The following is a 21,363-nucleotide window of genomic DNA, read 5'->3' on the forward strand; positions in this document are numbered from 1 at the left end:
TGCTAGGTAGGGAGTTTCAGGTATTTGACCCGGCAACCATGAAGGAACGGCGATATATGTCCAAGTCGGGATGGTGTGTGACTTGGAGGGGAACGTGCAGGTGATGGTGTTGTTCCCATGTGCCTGCTGCCCTTGTCCTACTAGGTGGTAGAGGTCGCGGGTTTTGGAGGTGCTGTCGAAGAAGCCTTGGTGAGTTGCTGCAGTGCAGCTTGTAGATGCAGCCACAATGCACCGATGGTGGAGGGAGTGAATGTTTAAGGTGGTGATATTTTCCCATCATTGAGGATAACAAAATATTCTGATTAAGAATTTAAATTTTCCTGGCTTAACATAACCTACTCTTGGACTTTGTTGAATAAACAATTATCTTCTCCTAAAATAAAATAATACAGGAGCACCAAAACATAATTCAGCAGCAATGGATTGAAGTTATTGCTCTTATTTTATTTTTGCAAAATAACACTAATTGTGAGGACATAGACAAGTAATATAAAGAAACAAACCATAAACTCTAGAGAAATTGCTAAAATATTTGCCTCCGTTGGTAAAAAAAATGCCTTCATTCAACTAACAAAAAAAGGATTGCTTTTAAAAGTTTCCTTCTTCAAATGTGCTTGTTAAATTTTAGGAAACAGAACTGGAGCCAGAGAAATTCTTAACAATATTGCTCCTTTCAGAAAACCAAGTCCACTCAGGTTAGGATTTAGTTATGTACAAGATAGGTTGCATTCTTTTATAGGACACCATATTAGTAAGTGATAGTGCCAATAGCCTAAAGGTAGTAGTACATCCTTAACTGCATTCATAATGGATCAGGATCATCAATGCTTAGCTTCTGTTGCAGAGGCCTGCAGCTGCTCCTCAAAGTATAGAAGCTGGTCAACTTCGAAACAGTTGCTTGGCTTGGCACCCAACTTCTCCAAGTACTCCTTGACCTCTGCCTCATTTGCATTCTGCCTCCGTGCCATCTTCAGATAGTCATAAACTTTCTGAAACACATCTGCTTCCAGTTTCTGAATGGCTGACCTAAGACACGAACACACACACACACAAAATAAAAACAAATATTAAATTGTAGGGGTCATGGTACCTTGAAACACGTACTTACAGATCAAACAGTCGAGCAGATGCAAGAAGTTAAAATATTAATTTTGACAGTAGAAAAACATCACACACTGGATAACCAGTTAGTGCTATTATCATACAGGCTGCTTCAACTCTCTTGGGGAAGAGTTTTTTTTAAATGCAATGATTTCACTACACATAGCATTCAGAAGATCCTTCCTCCACCTGAATCTATGTTGAAATTTGATTTGGATTCATTGGCAGTATACAGACAGATTGGAATTAAAAAATGTAGAACACATTTCAATCAATTCCAGGTAGTGATAGATTGACTTCAAATAAACACCAGTAAGAATTCAGATGAAACCTTACTTGATCCAATAGGAGTTTATGCCCCACAATGATCTGCAGCCTCAATACAGCCAGACTCGTTTCTTCTTATTTAACCTAATCTTCAAACAGCTTTTTAGTTTACTTATTTAATTACCACTGATGTAGACATACTTGAGTATGAGACACAAATGCAGTCCAAAATAAACAATGTGAGAATGAAAGGGGTAAGGAAAAGAAGCAGGCTAAAATATTACTGATTCAGATGTTCCAAACACAGGTGTGTATACACAGCTTGTAAGTTAAAAAACATTCTAGAAAATACAGAGCTCCCACAGAATTATTAACAACAATAGAGACAATGAAGCCTTCTGTAAAGATGAAAATATACAGGCTGACTCAATTTGCATGCATCCCATCATTTTTGAACAATAAATAACTCTTTGGTTCACTTTCATGAATAAATTGACAAAGTAGTCTATGCCAGATGTCTTCTACATCACATTTATTCATAATCTTAGCTTTTGCTTATGTCATGAGCAATTGTTCAAATTTGGACTGCTGCAGTGGTAAGCTCTGTCGAGGTAGCTTTGTTCAAAATATGCTTCTTCCTGATTCATCAATCTGGCCAGTTTATCTGACCAATGATCTTTGACCTTGTTTTCTTTTATTCATCCAGCCTGGCCCATGCTGCTTAGCTTGAAACATTTAACTCAGCCAATCATAACCAGGAATTACTAAAAGACCATTTGAAGGGGTTCTTCGTGATATCACTTCTAATGAATAATTTGACCATCGAATTTCATAGCCTCTTCATTTGGTGCATCACAAACCTGACACTGAGTGACAATGTAACGTAGAATCATAGAAATTACACAAGATAGGGATAAACCCAGCAATTATAGGCCAGTCAGCCTAATGTTGGTGATGGGGAAACTTTTATAGACAATAATCCGGGACAAAATTAATTGGCACTTGGAAAAGTATAGACTGATAAATGAAAGTCAGCACGGATTTATTGAAGGAAAATCTTGTTTGACTAACTTGAGTTCTTTGATGAAGTAACAGAGAGGATTGATGGGGGTAGTGTGGTTGATGTGTATATGGACTTTCAAAAGGCATTTAACAAGGTACAAGATAATAGACTTGTTAGCAAAATTAAAGCCTATGGGATTAAAAGGACAGTGGCAGCGTGGATGCAAAATTAGCTAAGGGAAAGAAAGCAGAGAGTAGTGGTGAACGGTTGTTTTTCAGACTGGAGGGAAGTATATAGTGATGTTCCCTAGGGGTCAGTATTAGGACCACTTCTGTTTTTGATCTATATTAATGACCTTGACTTGGGTATAGAGGGTATAGATTCAAAGTTTGCAGATGACACGAATCTTGGAAATGTAGTAAATAATGTGGAGGATAGTAACAGACTTCAGGAGGACATAGACTGGTGAAATGGGCAGACACAAGGCAGATGAAATTTAACACAGAAAAGATGCATTTTGGTAGGAAGAATGAGGAGACGCAATATAAACTAAATGGTACAATTTTAAAGGGGGAGCAGGAACAGAGAGACCTGGGAGTGCACATACACAAATCTTTGAAGGTGGCAAGACAAGTTGAGAAGGCTGTTAAAAAAGCATATGGGATCCTAGGCTTTATTATTATAGAATCATAGAATCTTTACAGCACAGAAGGAGGACATACGACCCATCGAGCCCATGCCAGCTCTTTGTAAGAGCAATCCAGTTAGTCCCATTCCCCCGCTCTTTCTCCGTAGCCCAGCAAATTTTTTCCCTTCAAGTATTTATCCAATTCCTTTTTGAAAGCCACCACTGAATTTGCTTCCACCACCCTTTCAGGCAGCGCATTCCAGATCATAACTACTTGCCGCATAAAAAAGTTTTTCCTCATGTCGCCTTTGGTTCTTTTGCCAATCACCTTAAATCTGTTTCCTCTGGTTCTCAGCTCTTCTGCCAAGGAACAGTTTCTCTTTATTTACTTTATCTAAACACTTTAGATTTTGAACACTTCTATCAAATCTCCTCTTAACATTCTCTGCTCTAAGGAGAACAACCCCAGCTTTTCCAGTCTACCGATGTAACTAAAGTCCCTCATCCGTGGAATCATTCTAGTAAATCTTTTCTGCAATCTCTCAAAGGCCTTCACATCCTTCCTACAGTGCAGTGCCCAGAATTGGACACAATACTCCAGTTGTGGCCAAAACAGTATTTTATAAAGGTTCAACATAACCTCCTTGCTTTTGTACTCTATGCCTCTATTTATAAGGTCCAGGATCCCGTATGCTTTTGTAACCGCTTTCTCAACCTGTCCTGCCACCTTCAAAGATTTGTACACATATATCCCCTGGTCTCTCTATTCCTGCACCCCCTTTAGAATTGTACCCTTCGGTCTATATTGCCTCCCCTCGTTCTTCCTGCCAAAATGTATCACTTCGCACTTCTCTGCGTTAAATTTCACGTGCCATGTGTCTGCCCATTCCACCAGCCTGTCTATGTCCTCTTGAAGTCTATTATTATCCTCCTTACTGTTTATTACACTTCCAAGTTTTGTGTCATCTCTAAATTTTGAAATTGTGCCCTGTACTCCCAAGTCCAAATCTTGGATATATATCAAAAAAAGCAGTGGTCCTGGTACCAACCCCTGGGGAGCACCACTGTACACCTCCCTCAGGTCTGAAAAACAATCGTTCACCACTACTCTCTGTTTCCTGTCACTTATCCAATTTTGTATCCATGCTGCCACTGCCCCTTTTATTCCATGGGTTTCAATTTTGATGACAAGCCTATGATGTGGCACTTTATCAAACGTCTTTTGAAAGTCCATATTCACAACATCAACCGCATTGCCCTCATCAACCCTTTCTGTTACCTCATCAAAACACCCTATCAAGTGAGTCAAACACGATTTACCTTTAACAAATCCGTGCTGGCTTTCCTTTATTAAATCCACACTTGTCCAAGTGACTATTAATTTTGTCCCTCATTATCGTTTCTAAAAGCTTCCCCGCCACTGAGGTTAAACTGACTGGCCTATAGTTGCCGGGTTTATCCTTACACCCTTTTTTGAACAGGGGTGTAACATTTGCAATACTCCAGTTCTCTGGCACCACCCCCATGGCTAAGGAGGATTGGAAGATTATGGCCTGTACCCCTGCAATTTCCACCTTTACATCCTTCAGCAACCTAGGATGCATCCCATCTGGACCGAATGACTTATCTACTTTAAGTACAGCCAGCCTTTCTAGTACCTCATCTTTATCAATTTTTAGCCCATCCAGTATCTCAATTACCTCCTCCTTTACTGTGACTTTGGCGTGTAGAAGCATTTCCTAACTTCACTCCTGCACGTCCTGGCTCTAAATGTTAGGCTATGTCCCCTAGTATCGAAGTCTAGGAGACCTCCAAAAACAGTTACAAATGTCTTGGCAGCCAGAAGCAATAATCCAGCCACTAGCCTGTAAATCCTACATGGTCTGTTTAAATAGCACTGGTGGGGGGTCCTCCAGGCACTCTAAGACACGTTCAGATGGTCATGGTTAAGACTGTGCGTTGAGTTGAGCGTTGTCCCAAAATGGTCACTTTAAATTAGCGTTGCACACTGATTCTATCCATTTTCTCCCTACTTTACACGATTCCAGCGTTCGTTATCTGCGCCTGCACTAACTCCTATTCCAAGATGACTTCCGGCGCACGTCACGCTGGAAACGTGCGTGCGCATCCAAGATGCCATCTTGGATGTCAGAGAGGCCGTGTAGCGCTGAAATAACGGGCGCTACATGGCCCAATTTAGCATCCTTTGTATCCAGGAATATTTAATCCTGCCCTTTTTTTCGCCAGGTCTCCGTTATCACCACTACATCATATTCCCATGTGGCTATTTGTGCCTGCAGCTTTGTGCGTTTACACACATGCACTCTAAACCTATCTTAGACCGTCTCGTCAAAAGCAAAATACTGCAGATGCTGGAATTCTGAAATAAAAACAGAAAATGCTTGAAAAGCTCAGCAAGTGAGGCAGCATCTGTGGAGAAAGAAACAGAGTTAACGTTTCAGGTCGAAGACCTTTCGTCAGAACTGGAAGATGTTAAAGAGTTAAAGTTTTTAAGCAAGTACAGAGCCAGGGACGGAGGGTGGAGGGAAGGGAGGGGAGGAAAGAACAGAAGGGAAGGTCTGTGATAGGCTGGAGGGCAGGAGTGATTAAATGACAAAAGGGATGATGGCACAAGGCAAGGAAGGCAGTAGTGGGACAGGTTAAGAAACAAAAGATTTACAGCTCTGTTGAGGTACAACCCATCTGTCTTGAAGAGGTGCCCCCTGCCCCAGAACTAGTCCCAATGCCCCAAGAATCTGAAGCCTGTAAGGATTTTGGACATTGGGTCAAACCCCATTTTACTCTTTTGAACTACTGGACGATTTAACATAAAGGGTTAATCAGTCCCTTTAAGGATCTGGACATTCACTTGGTAATAGCACAAATGCAATTCTATAGTGAAAGAGATTGTGGAAATAAATAAAAGCTCAGCCATACTTCGATGACTTGCTGCTTCATGGGGCTCCTTAACATGTTATCTGGTTCGAACATAACCAAAGAAACTCCTTTGTCTTTCCCCCCAATGTTTATTTCAACTTATAGAATCATAGAATCATAGAAAATAGGAGCAAGAGTAGGCCATTCGGCCCTTCGGGCCTGCTCCGCCATTCAAAATGATCATAGCTGATCGTCTAACTCAGTACCCAGTTCCCGCTTTTTCCCCATACCCCTTGATCCCTTTAGCATTAAGGAATATATTTATCTCCTTCTTGAATATATTTAATGACTTGGCCTCCACTGCCTTCTATGGTAAAGAATTCCACAGGTTCACCACCCTCTGAGTGAAGAAATTTCACCTCATCTCGGTTCTAAATGGCAGGTGAGTGACGAAGGAGAAAGCCTCCGAAAGCTTGTGATTTTCAAATAAAACTGTTGGACTATAACCTGGTGGTGTAAGATTCCAAACAATATTTCAGTGAGCGAGTGGTCAATCTGTGGAACAGGCTCACTAGGGAGACTGCGGAAGCCGTTAGTACTGATTCATTTAAATGTAAATTAGATAGATTTCTTTCAGAAAATAATATTTCGGAATACAGTTTATGAGTAATTTGAGACAAGACGTGTAGCATGCTTGGGAGGAAGATGTGACTATGATTCCCGAAGTTCTCCACCACTGGGGATTTTCCTCACGTCATGTCTGGATCTGTTGTAGACTAATTGATAGAGACTGATTGCCAGGATTAGTCAACAACTCCATTACCGTTGAATCATGTAACTACCAGGATGTTATAAGGTAAACTAGATGGATCTTGGTCTTTCTTCGTCTAACAATTCCTATGTTCCTATCTCCACGTGCTATTTATTTACATAAGAACATAAAAACATAAGAAATAGGAGCAGGAATAGGTCATACGCCCCCTCGAGCCTGCTCTGCCATTCAATAAGATCATGGCTGATCTTCAAATTTAACTCCAATTTCCTGCCCGATCCCCATATCTCTTGATTCCCTTAGAGTCCAAAAATCTATCGATCTCAGCCTTGAATATACTCAATGACTCAGCATCCACAGCCCTCTGAGGTAGAGAATTCCAAAGATTCACAACCCTCTGAGTGAAGAAATTCCTCCTCATCTCAGTTTTAAATGGCCGACGCCTTATCCTGAGACAATGCCCCCTAGTTCTAGACTCCTCAGCCAAGGGGAAACAACCCCTCAGCATCTACCCTGACAAGCCCCCTCAGATTCTTATATGTTTCAATGAGATCACCTCTCATTCTTCTAAACTCCAGACAGTACAGGACCATTCTACTCAACCTCTCCTCATAGGTCAACCCTCTCATCCCAGGAATTAACCTAGTGAACCTTCGTTGCACCACCTCTAAGGCAAGTATATCCTTCCTTAGATAAGGAGACCACAACTGTACACAGTACTCCAGGTGAGGTCCCACCAAAGCCCTGTACAATTGTAATAAGACTTCCTTACTCTTGTACTCCAACCCTAATGCAATAAAGGCCAACATACTATTTGCTTTCCTAATTGCCTGCTGTACCTGCATGCTAACTTTTTGTGTTCCTTATACCAGGACACCCAAGTCTCTCTGGACACCAACATTTAATAGTTTCTCACCATTTAAAAAATATTCTGTCTTTCTATTCTTCCTACCAAAGTGAATAACCTCACATTTTCCCACATTACACTCCATCTGCCACCTTCTTGCCCACTCACTTAACCTGTCTGTATCCCTTTGCAGACTCTTTGTGTCCTCCTCACAGCTTACTTTCCCAACTAGCTTTGTATCATCAGCAAACTTGGATACATTACACTCGGTCCCTTCATCCAAGTCATTAATATAGATTGTAAATAGCTGAGGCCTAAGCACCGATCCTTGTGGTACCCCACTAGTTATAGCCTGCCAACCTAAGAATGACCTGTTTATCCCTACTCTCTGATTTCTGTCCATTAACCAATTCTCCATCCATGCTAATATCTTACCCCCAACCCCATGAGCCCTTACCTTGTGTAACAACCTTTTATGTGGCACCTTATCAAATGCCTTTTGAAAATCCAAATATACTACATCCACTGGTTCCCCTTTATCTACCCTGCTAGTTACATCCTCAAAAATTTTAATAAATTTGTCAAACATGTTCTACCTTTCATAAAACCGCATTGACTCTCCCTAATCATATTATGATTTTCTAAGTGCCCTGTTACCACTTCCTTAATAATGGATTCCAACACTTTCCCATGCAGATCCCATGCAAATCCATGTAGGTACCAGTGTTCTGTAGTTACCAGCAAAACAAAAGACCAAAGGTAATGAGACAACAGAACCAATGGCACAACGCTTTCATATGGGATCTGCAATTTGTTTGCATAATTCTTCATTTTAGCCTGTTACATCTCCCAATTATTAACTTTTTACTCCTGGTGCCAACCTGTAGACTCAATCATCCACCCTCATCAGAGGTTAAATCATTTCTTGTGATTACAATCAGATCCTCTTATTAGAAGCACTTTCTCACCACATCCCATTTCTCCTGTTTCAAATTTATACAAAATGAGATGCTAATAGATAGGTTGCAACAGAGTAGAGAGATTTTAAATTATTTAAATTACTTTGTAAATAAGGTGCTAATAATACAAAGGCTCAAAGTGCAATCCTTCTATTGTGCAGTTCAGTCTCCAAGATTAAAATGTGAATTGATGATAATAAAAATGCACTTCTTTCCAGCAATCGGTGTTGACAGACAAGCTAAGATCATGGGCTCAATTTTAGGGGGCAATTGCGGGTACATTAGGGGCGGGGGGCTCTGTAAATTGCGGAAATCCTGTTCGGGTTCGGAAGCCGGCTCCAACCCACCGACTTCCGAGTTTCCCAGGGACACGCCTGTGTGCGCGCGGGTGACCCAGAAACGGAAGTCCCGCTGGCAATTAAAGCCGGTGGGATGACAGTTAAAGAGCCAAATGTACCTCATTGAGGTACTTAAGGCACTTTACATGTGACAGTTTAAGTGATTGTAATGATTTTTAACTTACCTGGGTGGTTTGCTCACCACTTCTGAGTCATGCCTTGTGGACCAGATAAGGGAAAAAGAAACAAATTAAATAAAACACCATAGAAGGAAATTAAAGCACAAAATGAACCTACCTTTGCACCCTGCTCCGATGTCCGATGTCTCCTCTCCAATCTCCCCCTCTTCACCCTCCCCGATGTCCTTCCGATCTCCCCCTCTTCACCCCCCTGATGTCCTCCTGATGTCTGCCTCACACCCCCGATCGTCCCCTCTCCTCCCCCGATCTTCCCCTCCCCCCCAATCATCCCCTCTCCACCCCCAATTTCCCACTCTCCCCTGGATCTTACACTCACCAACCCCCCCCCCCCACCTCAGGTCTTCTATTCCAGCGCCGGATGACCCAATCAGACTGGCTGCCGGGCGCGAAACCCGGAGAGGACGTTAATCAGCAGCAATCAACATGCGATCGTGTCGAAAATGGTAAGGTTTGTTCATGCGGGTTTGCCACACGCACCTTCACAACCCCCTTCCCCCCACTGCCAACCTGCCACCATTGCAAAATCGACCCCCATGAATCAGCAATTCCACTGAACAGTAATTTCCTCTTGAGAGAAATCCATGTAAATACCAGTGTTCTGTAGTTACCAGCAAAATAAAAGACCAAAGGTAATGAGACAACAGAACCAATGGCACAACGATTTCACAGGGGCTCTGCAAAGTGCACTACCACGTTGAGGGTGAACCAGGCTCTGCGCACACAAGGGATCAAAATGTTAGCGTTTGAAATGAAGTCTTGAAAGATCTACAATTGTGACGATGACTCAAATAGCCCGGAGTGAGAAAAGGCCATACCTCACAAGAGCAATATCGGCTCAGATTAAGACATTTTTATTTGATTTGAAATTTTTATTTGCTTCTAAGAACTGATTATAAAATATTAACAATAACAGAACATAAGCTCGATGTGAAATGTAGCTAGTCATTCACTATTTGGAGGAACAAAAGTCTTTTCCTTCTCCTGGGTCAGTCCAGGCCAAACCTAATCCAATCTACCAGAAATAATTTGTACCTTGCTACATTATTAAATATTCTTGATTTGGATTATCAATCAAATATTTAGATAGAGTGATAAAGGTTTTCACTATCTCTGTTAGTGCAGCTGACTGTAAGATTATATGTATATAGAAAAAAGAATCTAAAAACATTTCTTTCTAATTTTACTATTTTTATTTTGCTAAAAAGAATTGTTTATGAAGAGTTTTGTGGAAAAAAATAAACTGGGACGGATTCTCCTCTTGCCGCAGTTTTTTGTCGGTTTGGGACTTCATTCCCCACCCCCTCCCCATATACTGTCACAACCCCAAGCCAGAAATCAAGATCAGGTCAGTGAAGCAATGGTAGACCTCACCACCCCATTTTCCCGCGGCGATCCCAGCTGATTTCAGGCGGTGTAACGGAGGAAAATCCAGCCCACTGTGTCACAAAGTGGTACATGGGTCACCATCCATGAGTCTCTACCAGGTTATTTGATACACTCAGCTCTGCCAACTATAGATGTACCAATTAGAGACAAGTACTTCCCAACAGGGAGAAAGGGAACAGAGGCAGAGTCACTGCTGGCCGCTAGTGCACACGTTCTAATAGCTAGAAGAAGTGGAAACAATGAGGCATCACAAAACTGAGGGAGGGAGGAATAGGTTTATAATCTTTTGGATAAGTAATGGAACCCACTTACAATGAACTGAAATACAACTATAAAATGTTAGTGTCCCTATTCATTAACCATAGAGCTGAATAGAATGGCGCAGTCAAATAATAATAAAACCATTAGATCCTCATGGTAAAAATCTGTTTGCTAATTTTCTATTATTGAGCCCTTAATGAGCAGACGAATGTATCTCACATAATGGAAGTGCTGACCTCTAGTCATTATGTGCATAATCTGAAACCGTGTACTTAGTGATTTTCTTAATTGCTCATTTTAAAAATGTTGATTTGAATTCAAGTATCCCTTGAATTCAAGATCCCTTGATATGGCAGGACTGTCATATGAGGAGAGATTGGGTCGACTCGGTCTGTATTCACTTAAGTTTAGAAGAATGAGAGGAGATCTCATTGAAACATATAAAACTCTGACAGGGCTAGACAGACTGGATACAGGGAGGATGTTTCCCCTGGTTGGGGGGTCCAGAACGAGGGGTCATAGTCTCAGGATATGGGGTAGGACATTTAGGACTGTGATGAGGAGAAGTTTCTTCACTCAGAGGGTGGTGAACCTGTGGAATTCTCTACCACAGAAGGCTGTGGAGGCCAAGTCACTGAATATATTTAAGAAGGAGCTAGATAGATTTCTAGACACAAAAGGCATCAAGGGGTATGGGGAGAGCGGGAATATGGTATTGAGATAGAGGATCAGCCATGATCAAATTGAATGGCGGAGCAGGCTCGATGGGCCAAATGGCCTACTCCTACTCCTATTTTCTGTGTTTCTATAGGAAATCGTCTGGGATCACAAATATTGCTGTGAGTTTCAGGTAATGCTCACAACCGGAAGCAAAAAGACAGCCTCTTTTTCCCATGGACGAGAGCAACTTTGACAACATCAAGAGCTAACTGATTAGTGTGACCGAATGTGAGCTTGCTGCATTCTTAGTTTCATCAAGCTGTCAGTGGGTTAGCAGTTAATCAAAAGCCTTCTCCTGCTACAGTGGGTTAATTTCGAGTCAAACTAGACCTTGCTGTAAAAGCATTGTATTGTAACAAAGCAACTCTCCTAGTCACTGTGATCATTCCAAGTACCTGGAAGGAAGTCAAACGCGTGGTATCTGCATAAAAAGGATACTTACCATGGCTACCATTGGGCAGCAGATTTCTACATAGAATTGACCAACCATCAAATTTGAAGAAAAACAGAATTTGCATTGTCCCATTGGATCCTTGAGTTGTGGAAATATGGTGTACTATTGAAACAATGAAATTGTTGAGATATGCCAGCACTTGTAACTAAATGTATGTGTTCATTACAGTTTGCAGCTAAAAGCACGAGTTTAAAAAACAGCTTTCAGTTTTAGTGTGGGTACTCCCTTCTTCAAGAGCGGTGTAGTACTCATCAGTCTGTGATATTATGCAATGCATGCTGTTGTTTATAGCTTGTTGTTCATATTCATTGTGGCCCCTATGAGGTATGTTATCACAAAGACAGCATCACATTGTCACCGGGCCAACGTCTTTATGTAATATGATCTTCCATTAAAGAAACTCACTGAATTAACCCACCTCTTTGACCAAGCTTTTGGTCACCTGTCCTAATATCTCCTTATGTGGCTCGGTGTCAAATTTTGTCTGATAATGTTGCTGTGAAGCGCCATGAGAAGTTTTACTACGTTAAAGGTGCTATATCAAAGTTGTTGATGTTGAATAAATCAAGGTTAGAGTCAACTTTAAAGTCTTTGATTCAATCTATTACTCTGACTTGTTACCAATATATAACTGGAAGTTGATATCTTACCTTGCTTTGGTTAACCACTATAATTTACTGAGACAGTGACACATGGGACACCAACTCTGGGATCACAATCATCCACTGGCTTAGTCACTGAAAGATTTCCTGCTTTAAATGCACAGTAGTCACTTTTGGAGGCAAAACCCAAAGCATAAATGTCTCTGGGCTAGACAAGGTGGGGTTTTATAGCTGAGTGTTCAAACTGTGATAACCCTTTAGTGTAACGTTTGCTGTCTGACAGATTAGATAAGTATGAGAGGCAGCAAAGTTATTTAATTTAGGACAACTGGTAGCAGCCATCCAAACAAATGGGACATAATCCAATCAGTTCTAGTTTTATTTGAAATTATGAAGGATTTTGATAGAGCAAATAAGGAGAAACTGTTTCCACTGGCAGGAGGGTCGGTAACCAGAGGACAGATTTAAGATAATTAGCAAAAGAATTCATTCACCTGATGAAGGGGATAATCTCCGAAAGCTTGTGATTTTAAAATAAATTTGTTGGACTATAACCTGGTGTTGTAAGATTCCTTACATTAGCAAAAGAATGAGAGGGGAGATGAGGAGAAATTGTTTTATGCAGCAAGTTGTTATGAACTTCAATGCACTGCCTGAAAGGGTGGAGGAAGCAGATGCAATAGTAACTTTCAAAAAGGAATTGCTTATATACTCATTTTAATACCATCCCTGGCCCACTTCTCATCCTCATTTACATGCTGCTCCTTGAAGACAATTAGGGCCAATTTTACAATAGATGAAAATCATGCAATTTCCCAATATACGCTCTTGGTGGGTGAGGCTCTGCACCAGGAGTGCGCATATGTAAAATCATCCCTCTTTTACACAGACACAGAGTTTATTGTTATATTTATGCAAATAACACACAGCATTACCTCTCCTTCAACATCCTTGATTCCATGATTATCCTTGGTTTGTCAAATTGTCTAGCTGATATCAAGTCCTGCATTAGCCATAATTTTCTCCTGTTGAACAACGGAAAAACTGAAGCCATTTAATCTGGCTCTCGCCAAAAACTCCTTGCCCTTTCCCTAAATCCATTCTCCTTCCCAGCTGCTCAAATAGGTTGAACTAGTTGATATGCAGCTTGATATCCTGTTTAACCTAGAGTTGAGCATCAAATTCCATATCCTATTCACTAACACCGCATATTTTATATCTCTGCAACATTACCTGTTTCCGCCTTCACTTCGCCCAAACCACCACTAAAACTCTTATCCACACTTTTGTTATCTCCAGACTCAGCTTCTCACTGGCCTGCAGAGCTCCTCCCTACTCAAACTCAAACTCTGTCTAAAACTCTGCCACCTACATCCTGCCCTGCACAAAATCCCAGTTGCCCGTCATCCCTATATTCACTGACCTTTACTGGCTCCCTGTCTCAACATGCAGCGAATTCAAAATCCTTGTCCCAATTTTCACATCCTCCAAAGCCTTGCCCCAACCTACTTCTGCAACCTCTTCCAGCACTACATCCAGCCCATACCCGACAGTCCTCCAACCCCAGCCTATTCATTCCTGCATTCCTCACTCGGTGGCAGTGCTTTCAACTGCCTAGGTCCTACCCAACAGAACTCCCTTTGTACACGTCTTTGCTTTGCCACTTCCATGTCTGCCATGTTTTCAGTCAACTCTCCTGATTCTTCTACTACTTCTTGACCTGTTCTCTCATATTTGAAGCACCTTGGAATGTTTTATTAGGTTAAAATCACTATACAAATGCAAAATGTTATTTATAACTAAATTTAAACATTTCAGCCAGACATTGGGGATAAGCACAAAACCGACTTCTCAATTCCAAAGTGGTTTCTGTATGAGACACTAGTCATTACATGTCTGCTGCTGACACCCAGCTCTTCCTCACCAGCACCTCTCTCGACACCTCTGGAGTCTCTGTCCTGTCAAACTGATTGCCTGACATCCAATATTGGGTAAGCTGCAATTTCCTCCAGTTAAGGATGCCTTTAACTACCCAGGCCCCACGCTCTAGAATTCCTTCCAAAATCCCTCCACTACCCTCCTTAAAAACCACCTCTTGTCACCCTCCTAATATCTCCTTCTTTGGCTCAGTGTCCATTTTTTCTGATTACACCTCTGTGAAGTGCCTTGGGACGTTTTCCGACATTAAAGGCAGGTAGTTGCGGAGTCAGTGGTGCACGCAATACTGGGTTACAGTCTTGAATGTAACTGTCTTGAATGTAGTCACATGGTATAGATATCACAATTGCCTAAAGCATGAATTGCAATGATTGCAGTCTTTGTCAGCAACCAAATAATGACTAGAGAATTGCTCTCCGGTGCTGTAAAGTGCAGGGTAATTACCTTCAGAGATTTTATTAGATTTACTGACACTGTTATTACTGTACAGGTACATGACAGTAAACAATTTGGAAAAACAAATTGCACAGAGCCTGGAAAGCAGATGTGGATGAGGTGGCATGTGCATGTCATGATAAATGCTGCCAGCACCAGCCCTTGATTGGACATCTCATTTTTTTAATATCTAAAATGAATGGAAGGAACATCCTGCAATGCTCACTGACCCCATACCCAGATTCCCAATATGTGGTCATGGTGGGCAAAGCTCCATGCCAGGGGCATGAATTAATAAAACTGGCCCTCTAATTTCTGGGTTAGATTGGAGATCTTAGAAATCACCAGATAGTAAAACTTATAAAATGATTGTAGCCCTCTTTATGGCTCAGTTGGTAAAGGCAGTGTATAGCTGGTTTGACAATATGGGCACTACAATTGACCTCAGTGCCTCTGGGCAAAGGAGGTGAAAAGATTCTGGGTTCCTGCTCATGCTTGTGACCCTTGCTGGAACGTGCACATGTGCAGACATTGTGTGGGGCAAGAATCAGATGAGGTAAGAATCAGGCTGGGCTGTGATGTCTCCCGCAGTCAAATAGCTTGACAACATTCACTGCCTAGGCCCAGACATCAAAAATAGCCATTTGGATGAAGTTCCAGATGGCAACTTGGATTCCAATTACTGAGTTCTAATAAAGGCAAACGTTGTGAGTTAAAGGATAGTATGAGGGAATGATAATCTCCCGCCGGACTTCAGCAGACGCCTCGTTAATCAATGTAAATTGGGGTCCCATGATGTACATGAGACACCGATAGAATTTTAACCATCCCATGAGCTGCCGTGGCCAGTTCACCACGTCAACCTGTTGCAAAGAGAGTGAGGACCGCCAAGGGAAGTTAAAAAAACCTTTCTATGTGGGGCCCAGAGGAGCATTTTTAAAAGACCTCAATTAAATCTCCTCGCAGTCTACATTTTTCTGCAGTAAAAAGCCTCAGGTTTCCCAGCCAATCCTGATGGCTAAGAGTCCTTAAACTAAATATGAATCTAGTGGCCATTCTCTGAAACTTTTCCAGAGCTACTATATCTTCCTCCGTGTGAGGGGACCAATACTGGTCATAGTATTACAGATGTGGCATGACCTAGGACTTATACAGAGAAAGGATAGTTTTTCTAGTTTTATATTTAATTGTCCTGGTAATACATCCTAACACCCTGTTTGCTTTTGCAATAGCCTCGTGGCATTGGTCACTGACCTTGAATGACTCGTGCACTATAATCCCCAGGTCTTTCTCCCCCTCAGCAGCTTTGAGCACATAAACCTGTTTGGTACATACAGGCCTGGAGTTGCCCTAACCAAGTGCATTACATTATATTTCTCTATATTCAAAGTCATTTGACACAGACTGGCCATTACCCTTCACATCTAGATCTGCCTGTAATCTATTTTTATCATCTAAGGTCCTGACTCTCATGTATATCTTTGCGCCAACTGCATTCCTCCAAATCATCGATAAAGATGGTGAAGAGCAATAGGTCCAACAAGATCCTTGTGGGACTGCACTAGTGACCGAACCCCACACACAGCGACTACCATTCTACCTACAGAGCTGCAACCAGTTCTTTATCCAGCCCAAAATCTGCCTGCCAATCTCACAAGACTTAACCATGCTTAGTAGACTTTATCAAAGGTTTTTTTGTTCGCAACCTCGGTGTCTTATTCGACCCTGAGCTGAGTTTCTGACCCCATATCCACTCCATCGCAAAGACTGCCTACTTCCACCTCCATAACATCACCTGACTCTGCCCCCGCCCCAGCCAATGTGCTGCTGAAACCCTTTTCCATGCTTATGTCACCTCCAGACTAGACTATTCCAAAGATCACCTGGATGGCCTCCCATCCTCTATTCTCCATAAACTTCAGCTCATCCAAAGCTCTTCTTACCAGAACTAATCTTACCCCAATTCCCAATCACCTATCGCCTCTGTCCTTGCTAACCTACATTTGCTCCCGATCCCCCAATGCCTATATTTAAAATTCTCATCCTCATGGTTATAAACCTCTTCATGATCCTACCTCTAGCTCTCTCTGTAACCTCCTTCAGCCCTACCACCCCACCATCGGCAGCCATGCCTTCAGCCTAGACCACTGCTTAAAAAACTATTACATTTGTCAAACACAATTTGCCTTTAAAAATGCACGTTGCTGTCATTGATTAACCCATGCATTTCTAATTTTACCTCAAATTATGGATTGCCCATAACTGACCTGAGACTCTCTGGTCTCTAGCTGCCTGACCAGTGTTTTCTAAAGGTTTAACATATGCATGTGTACATAAAATAAAAAGAAAAGAAAATCTGATATAAAAACATAAAATGCTGGAAACAAGGAAGAAAAAGAGGAAAAGTGAGGTAGAGTGACTCTACCCAAGACATTAATCTGTCTTTTTAAATGCTACCAAATATGCTTTTTATGTACTTCCAGCATTTTGTAATATTTCAGAATTTTCTGCATTCTACACAGGGTGCAATTTGTGCTTTCAGCTGTTGCTGGTCTATGGCTGCTTGATGTGACTCACTGAAGATGTTTATAAGAGGTTTATGAGATATTGACTTTTATAAGAGATTAACAGCTTTGGCGGGTAAAAAATCTCACACGTGACATCTTTTCAGGAAATAACATCCAGCAATTTGATCCAAGCTAATAACAGTGTACACCACTGCAGGAACACTGTAGTCAAGTTTAATAAAATAAATTATGAGTTGAAGGGTCTGATAGATAGCACCTTGATTATTTTTGTCAGCAATGAACTTTCCAACAATTAAGAATTTTAAGGATGCAGCCTGTTAATGACCTGTGCACACAGAGGTTGGTTTAGAAGCCAATTGGAGAGTGATCCTTGGAAAATAATTGCCAAAAGGACAATTTGGACAAATTTGTTCAAAAACAAACTACCTTAGCAGTGATTTCCAATCAAGTCTTGCTTGCTGGTCTCTGATTTTCATTTGGGTCATGATAATGAAACATGTTCAGGAAGTGATTAGCAGGACTTTCCTGCTTTCTCTCCATAATGGATGGAAAATCAGGGGCTTCATACAAGGCCTACAATTTCCTGACCAGTACGCCCTGCAAGAACAGTTCGTCGCTGGGAATGCCCAGAGAATGAACCCTATTTTTTATTCCCTACTTCCACTTTTTGTGTTTTCCTGCTGTCCCTCCCAGGTGTGTTTTCAGGCTTCTGTCAATGCTCTGAAACCAACAGCAAATAGTATAGCTCACCAGCACAATTGCTCTCCCTCCCTGTACCTAGCCTCTGCCCTTCAGCATCTGTTCTCAATCTGTATACCTATCAAATGAGACAATTTTGGGAGCATACTTGGGAAGTTAATTTGAAATGGTCTTCCGGGGACAGATAAAATATACATTATACTTCAAATTGAAGGAGAATTGGGATGAAGACATAAGAAATAGGAGCAGGAGTAGGCCATACTGCTCCTCGAGCCTGCTCCGCCATCCGATAAGATCCTGGCTGATCTTCTACCTCAATTCCACTTTCCTGTCCTATCCCCATATCCCTTGGTTCCCTTAGTGTCCAAAAATCTATCGATCTCAATCTTGAATATACTCAACGATTCAGCATCCACAGCCCTCTGGGGTAGAGAATTCCAAAGATTCACAACCCTCTGAAGAAATGTTTCCTCATCTTGGTCCTAAATGACCGACCCCTTATGTTGAGGCTATAACCCCTATCTCTAGGCCCCTAGTTCATGATAGATTAAAAATCAGAGCCTATAATTTCCCACTAGCAAGAGTGTTTTCACTGGGGGGAACTGTGCAAGTGAAACCCAGAAAATTGCCAGTTTGGAAATTTGCCCACTTCACTCATTGCAAATTTCCCTGACCTGGTTGAATCCGCCAGAGCACTCTCTCTTAATGTGCGAAAGCACCATTGATGTTTGTGCAAATAAACTGATTATGGGGCTGTCACTGTTTTCTCGCTCCATTCCAAACTCTCAGCTTGCCGATTTAAAATGGACGTTAAAAAGGTAGTATGGTAATATTCACTGCTGCTACTGAAAAACGGCCCAATTATAATTCCATGAACTTTTAAAAACACATCAAAATATTTATTACTAAGTTGGTGATGATATAAGTGAGACAAGCTGATTTTGAGAGATTTACATCGAGTCTACAGCACAGGAACAGGCCATTCGGCCAAACTAGTCTATGCTGCCATTTATGCTGCACACGATCCTCCACCTACTCCTCTTCATCTAACCTTATCAGCGTACCCTTCTGTTCCTTTCTCCCTCATGTTATTTGTCTCAACTACTCCTTGTGGTAGTGCATTCCACATTCTTACCACTCTTTGGGTAAAGAAGTTTATCCTGAATTCCCAATTGGATTTATTTATGACCTCTAGTTTTGGATTCCTCCACCAGTGGAAACATTTTCTCTACGTCTACTCTATCAAACCCTTTTATTATCTTAAAGACCTCTATCAGGTCACCCCTCAGCCTTCTCTCTTCGAGAGAAAAGAGCCCCAGCCTGTTCAGCCTTTCTTGATAAGGATATGCTCTCAGTTCTGGTATCATCCTTGTGAATCTTTTTTGCACCCTCTCCAATGCCTCTATATCCCTTTTTATAATATGGAGACCAGAACTGTACACACTACTCCAAGTGTGGTCTAACCAAGGTTCTATACAAGTTTAACATAACTTCTCTGCTTTTCAATTCTATCCCTCTAGATAAGAACCCCAGTGCTTGGTTTGCTTTTTTTAATGGATTGATACATGTTAGTAAAAAAAATTTTTTTTGTAATTATCCTGTAATGTTGGTCGTCCAAAGTATTATACACAGTTTGTGAATGGCTCAGTGTAGGCTCATGTTTCATCTTTCTAATAAGTTAAGTGTCAAACAATTACATTCTCGTGAAAACACATTCCACAAAAGATAACCAATCACATTCTAGATAAAACAACCAATAGAAGAAATCGCATTCCACCAAAGAATTTTCTGCGAGATACAGCCAATATGACAATCTTCCTATCCACCCCAAAATTTTAACAGTTCACACAAAAGAATCTCAAATTCACCCATAAATGTGCCTAACCTACTTTCCAATAGCTCCATTAGCTTTGCTGCACCTCTTCAAAGCAGGGCCCAATGCATCCCAATGGACCTTTTGAATCCTCTCAACCCCAGTACACCTTTGTCCATTAGCCGAGAATACCAGAAGTGCCACCTGTATTCCAGCACTCTGAGGTCCTCTGATGCTTCTCTTGCTGATGCCGACATGAGCGATGTATGTGCACGTACAGGAGACAAAAGGCGTGCACACGCACAAAGAATACACTCACTTTGCTCTACAGACCAGCTGCTCCCTCCTTCCAAACCCTGCAGCAGCTCCTTCCCCACTTAGGCCTGAGCCCCACTCCAGCCTTGGAACACGGGTCCCCTCGTCTTCCTTGCCCCTGCCTCATGCATTCTGGCCTTCCAGCCCTGCTCCCAGTCATTACCAAGCCTCACGTCCTACTCCCCACTTCCTCCAGGCCCATAGTTTCTCTTTCACCCACGTATATGACAGTGGCTCCTGGATGTGTCAATACTGGCAAGAGTTTCTGCTCCAAATCCAGCACTCACAAATACGAGAATCAGAATATTGACTTCACATCTGCCTGACAGGCAGTATCATATCGTACCAGTGCCAGTTCAGTAGGCCTTTATAAAACCGACAGTCTTTCACTGCTGTAAGTCATGACTGTCCAGTCCCAGAGATCAGAATTTTTAAACAGAGCTTCTCAAAATGATCAAAGCAGCACTTTTTAATCTGCAGCAACATCTTTTAACCTGCTGCCCAAAAGCTCCCACCTGTACCCACTCCAGGAATTAAACCCACGTGAGCTGGCCACAAATGCTCTTGTAATGGCAGCGACCATCTGCCCAGCTGCATAGAAGAGCATGAAAGGCACCATCCAGTGATTCTATCAGCACACTCTGTTGAGATCAGTACTTCAGAGATGCCAAGTTTAAAATCAATTGATAGACTGCCTGTTTAAATGTGCTTCTGTGATGGTGCACAGAGCATGTGTTGGAGGTAACATCCCCTGGGATCTTTACAATGTTAGAACTGCGAGAGAGTTGATTTCTATATAAATTCTGCCAAACTTTGTTAAAGTGCTGTCTAGCATTTAAAGGCGACATGTTGGGTTCCTGAGGGTCCCTCTCGAGTTAGGAATTTACAATTCTGACCTCTCCCTATGACTGTGTATAATTCAGTGCCCGGTATGGTACTAAACTCTGCAGACAAAAAAAGATCCCAGCTTTGATCTCCAATTTGTGCTGAATTAACTGATCTGTTTGAGTGAGATTTGGTTTGTCAAAATTGACCTCAGTGTGCCTTGACTGAGGTTGGGTGCGGGGTGGGGGGGTGGGTGGGGGGTGGTTGTGAAGGGATCAGCCAGGATTCCTGCTCCTGATCACTAGCCGGCGACTTCTGGAAAGTGCACATCTTTCGATGTTCACCAAGGAGTGGATCAAGCTCATCTGTGTTGCCTGCCACTGATAAATAGCCTG

The 21,363-nt window shown here is 41.8% G+C and overlaps 1 protein-coding gene across 1 annotated transcript in view; it reads right to left on the reverse strand.

Moving 5' to 3' along the window:
• Positions 1-515: 515 nt before the first annotated feature.
• The window catches only part of nek11 (NIMA-related kinase 11), a 385,456-nt gene continuing 364,608 nt past the window's right edge, over positions 516-21,363 (reverse strand). Inside the window, exon 15 of the mRNA XM_067997717.1 lies at positions 516-1,026. Coding sequence (XP_067853818.1) covers positions 822-1,026 — 205 coding nt within the window. The 3' untranslated portion in view covers positions 516-821. The remainder of the gene's footprint in view (positions 1,027-21,363) is intronic.

Source organism: Heptranchias perlo, chromosome 2, assembly GCF_035084215.1.
Source record: "Heptranchias perlo isolate sHepPer1 chromosome 2, sHepPer1.hap1, whole genome shotgun sequence".
NCBI lineage: Eukaryota > Metazoa > Chordata > Chondrichthyes > Hexanchiformes > Hexanchidae > Heptranchias > Heptranchias perlo.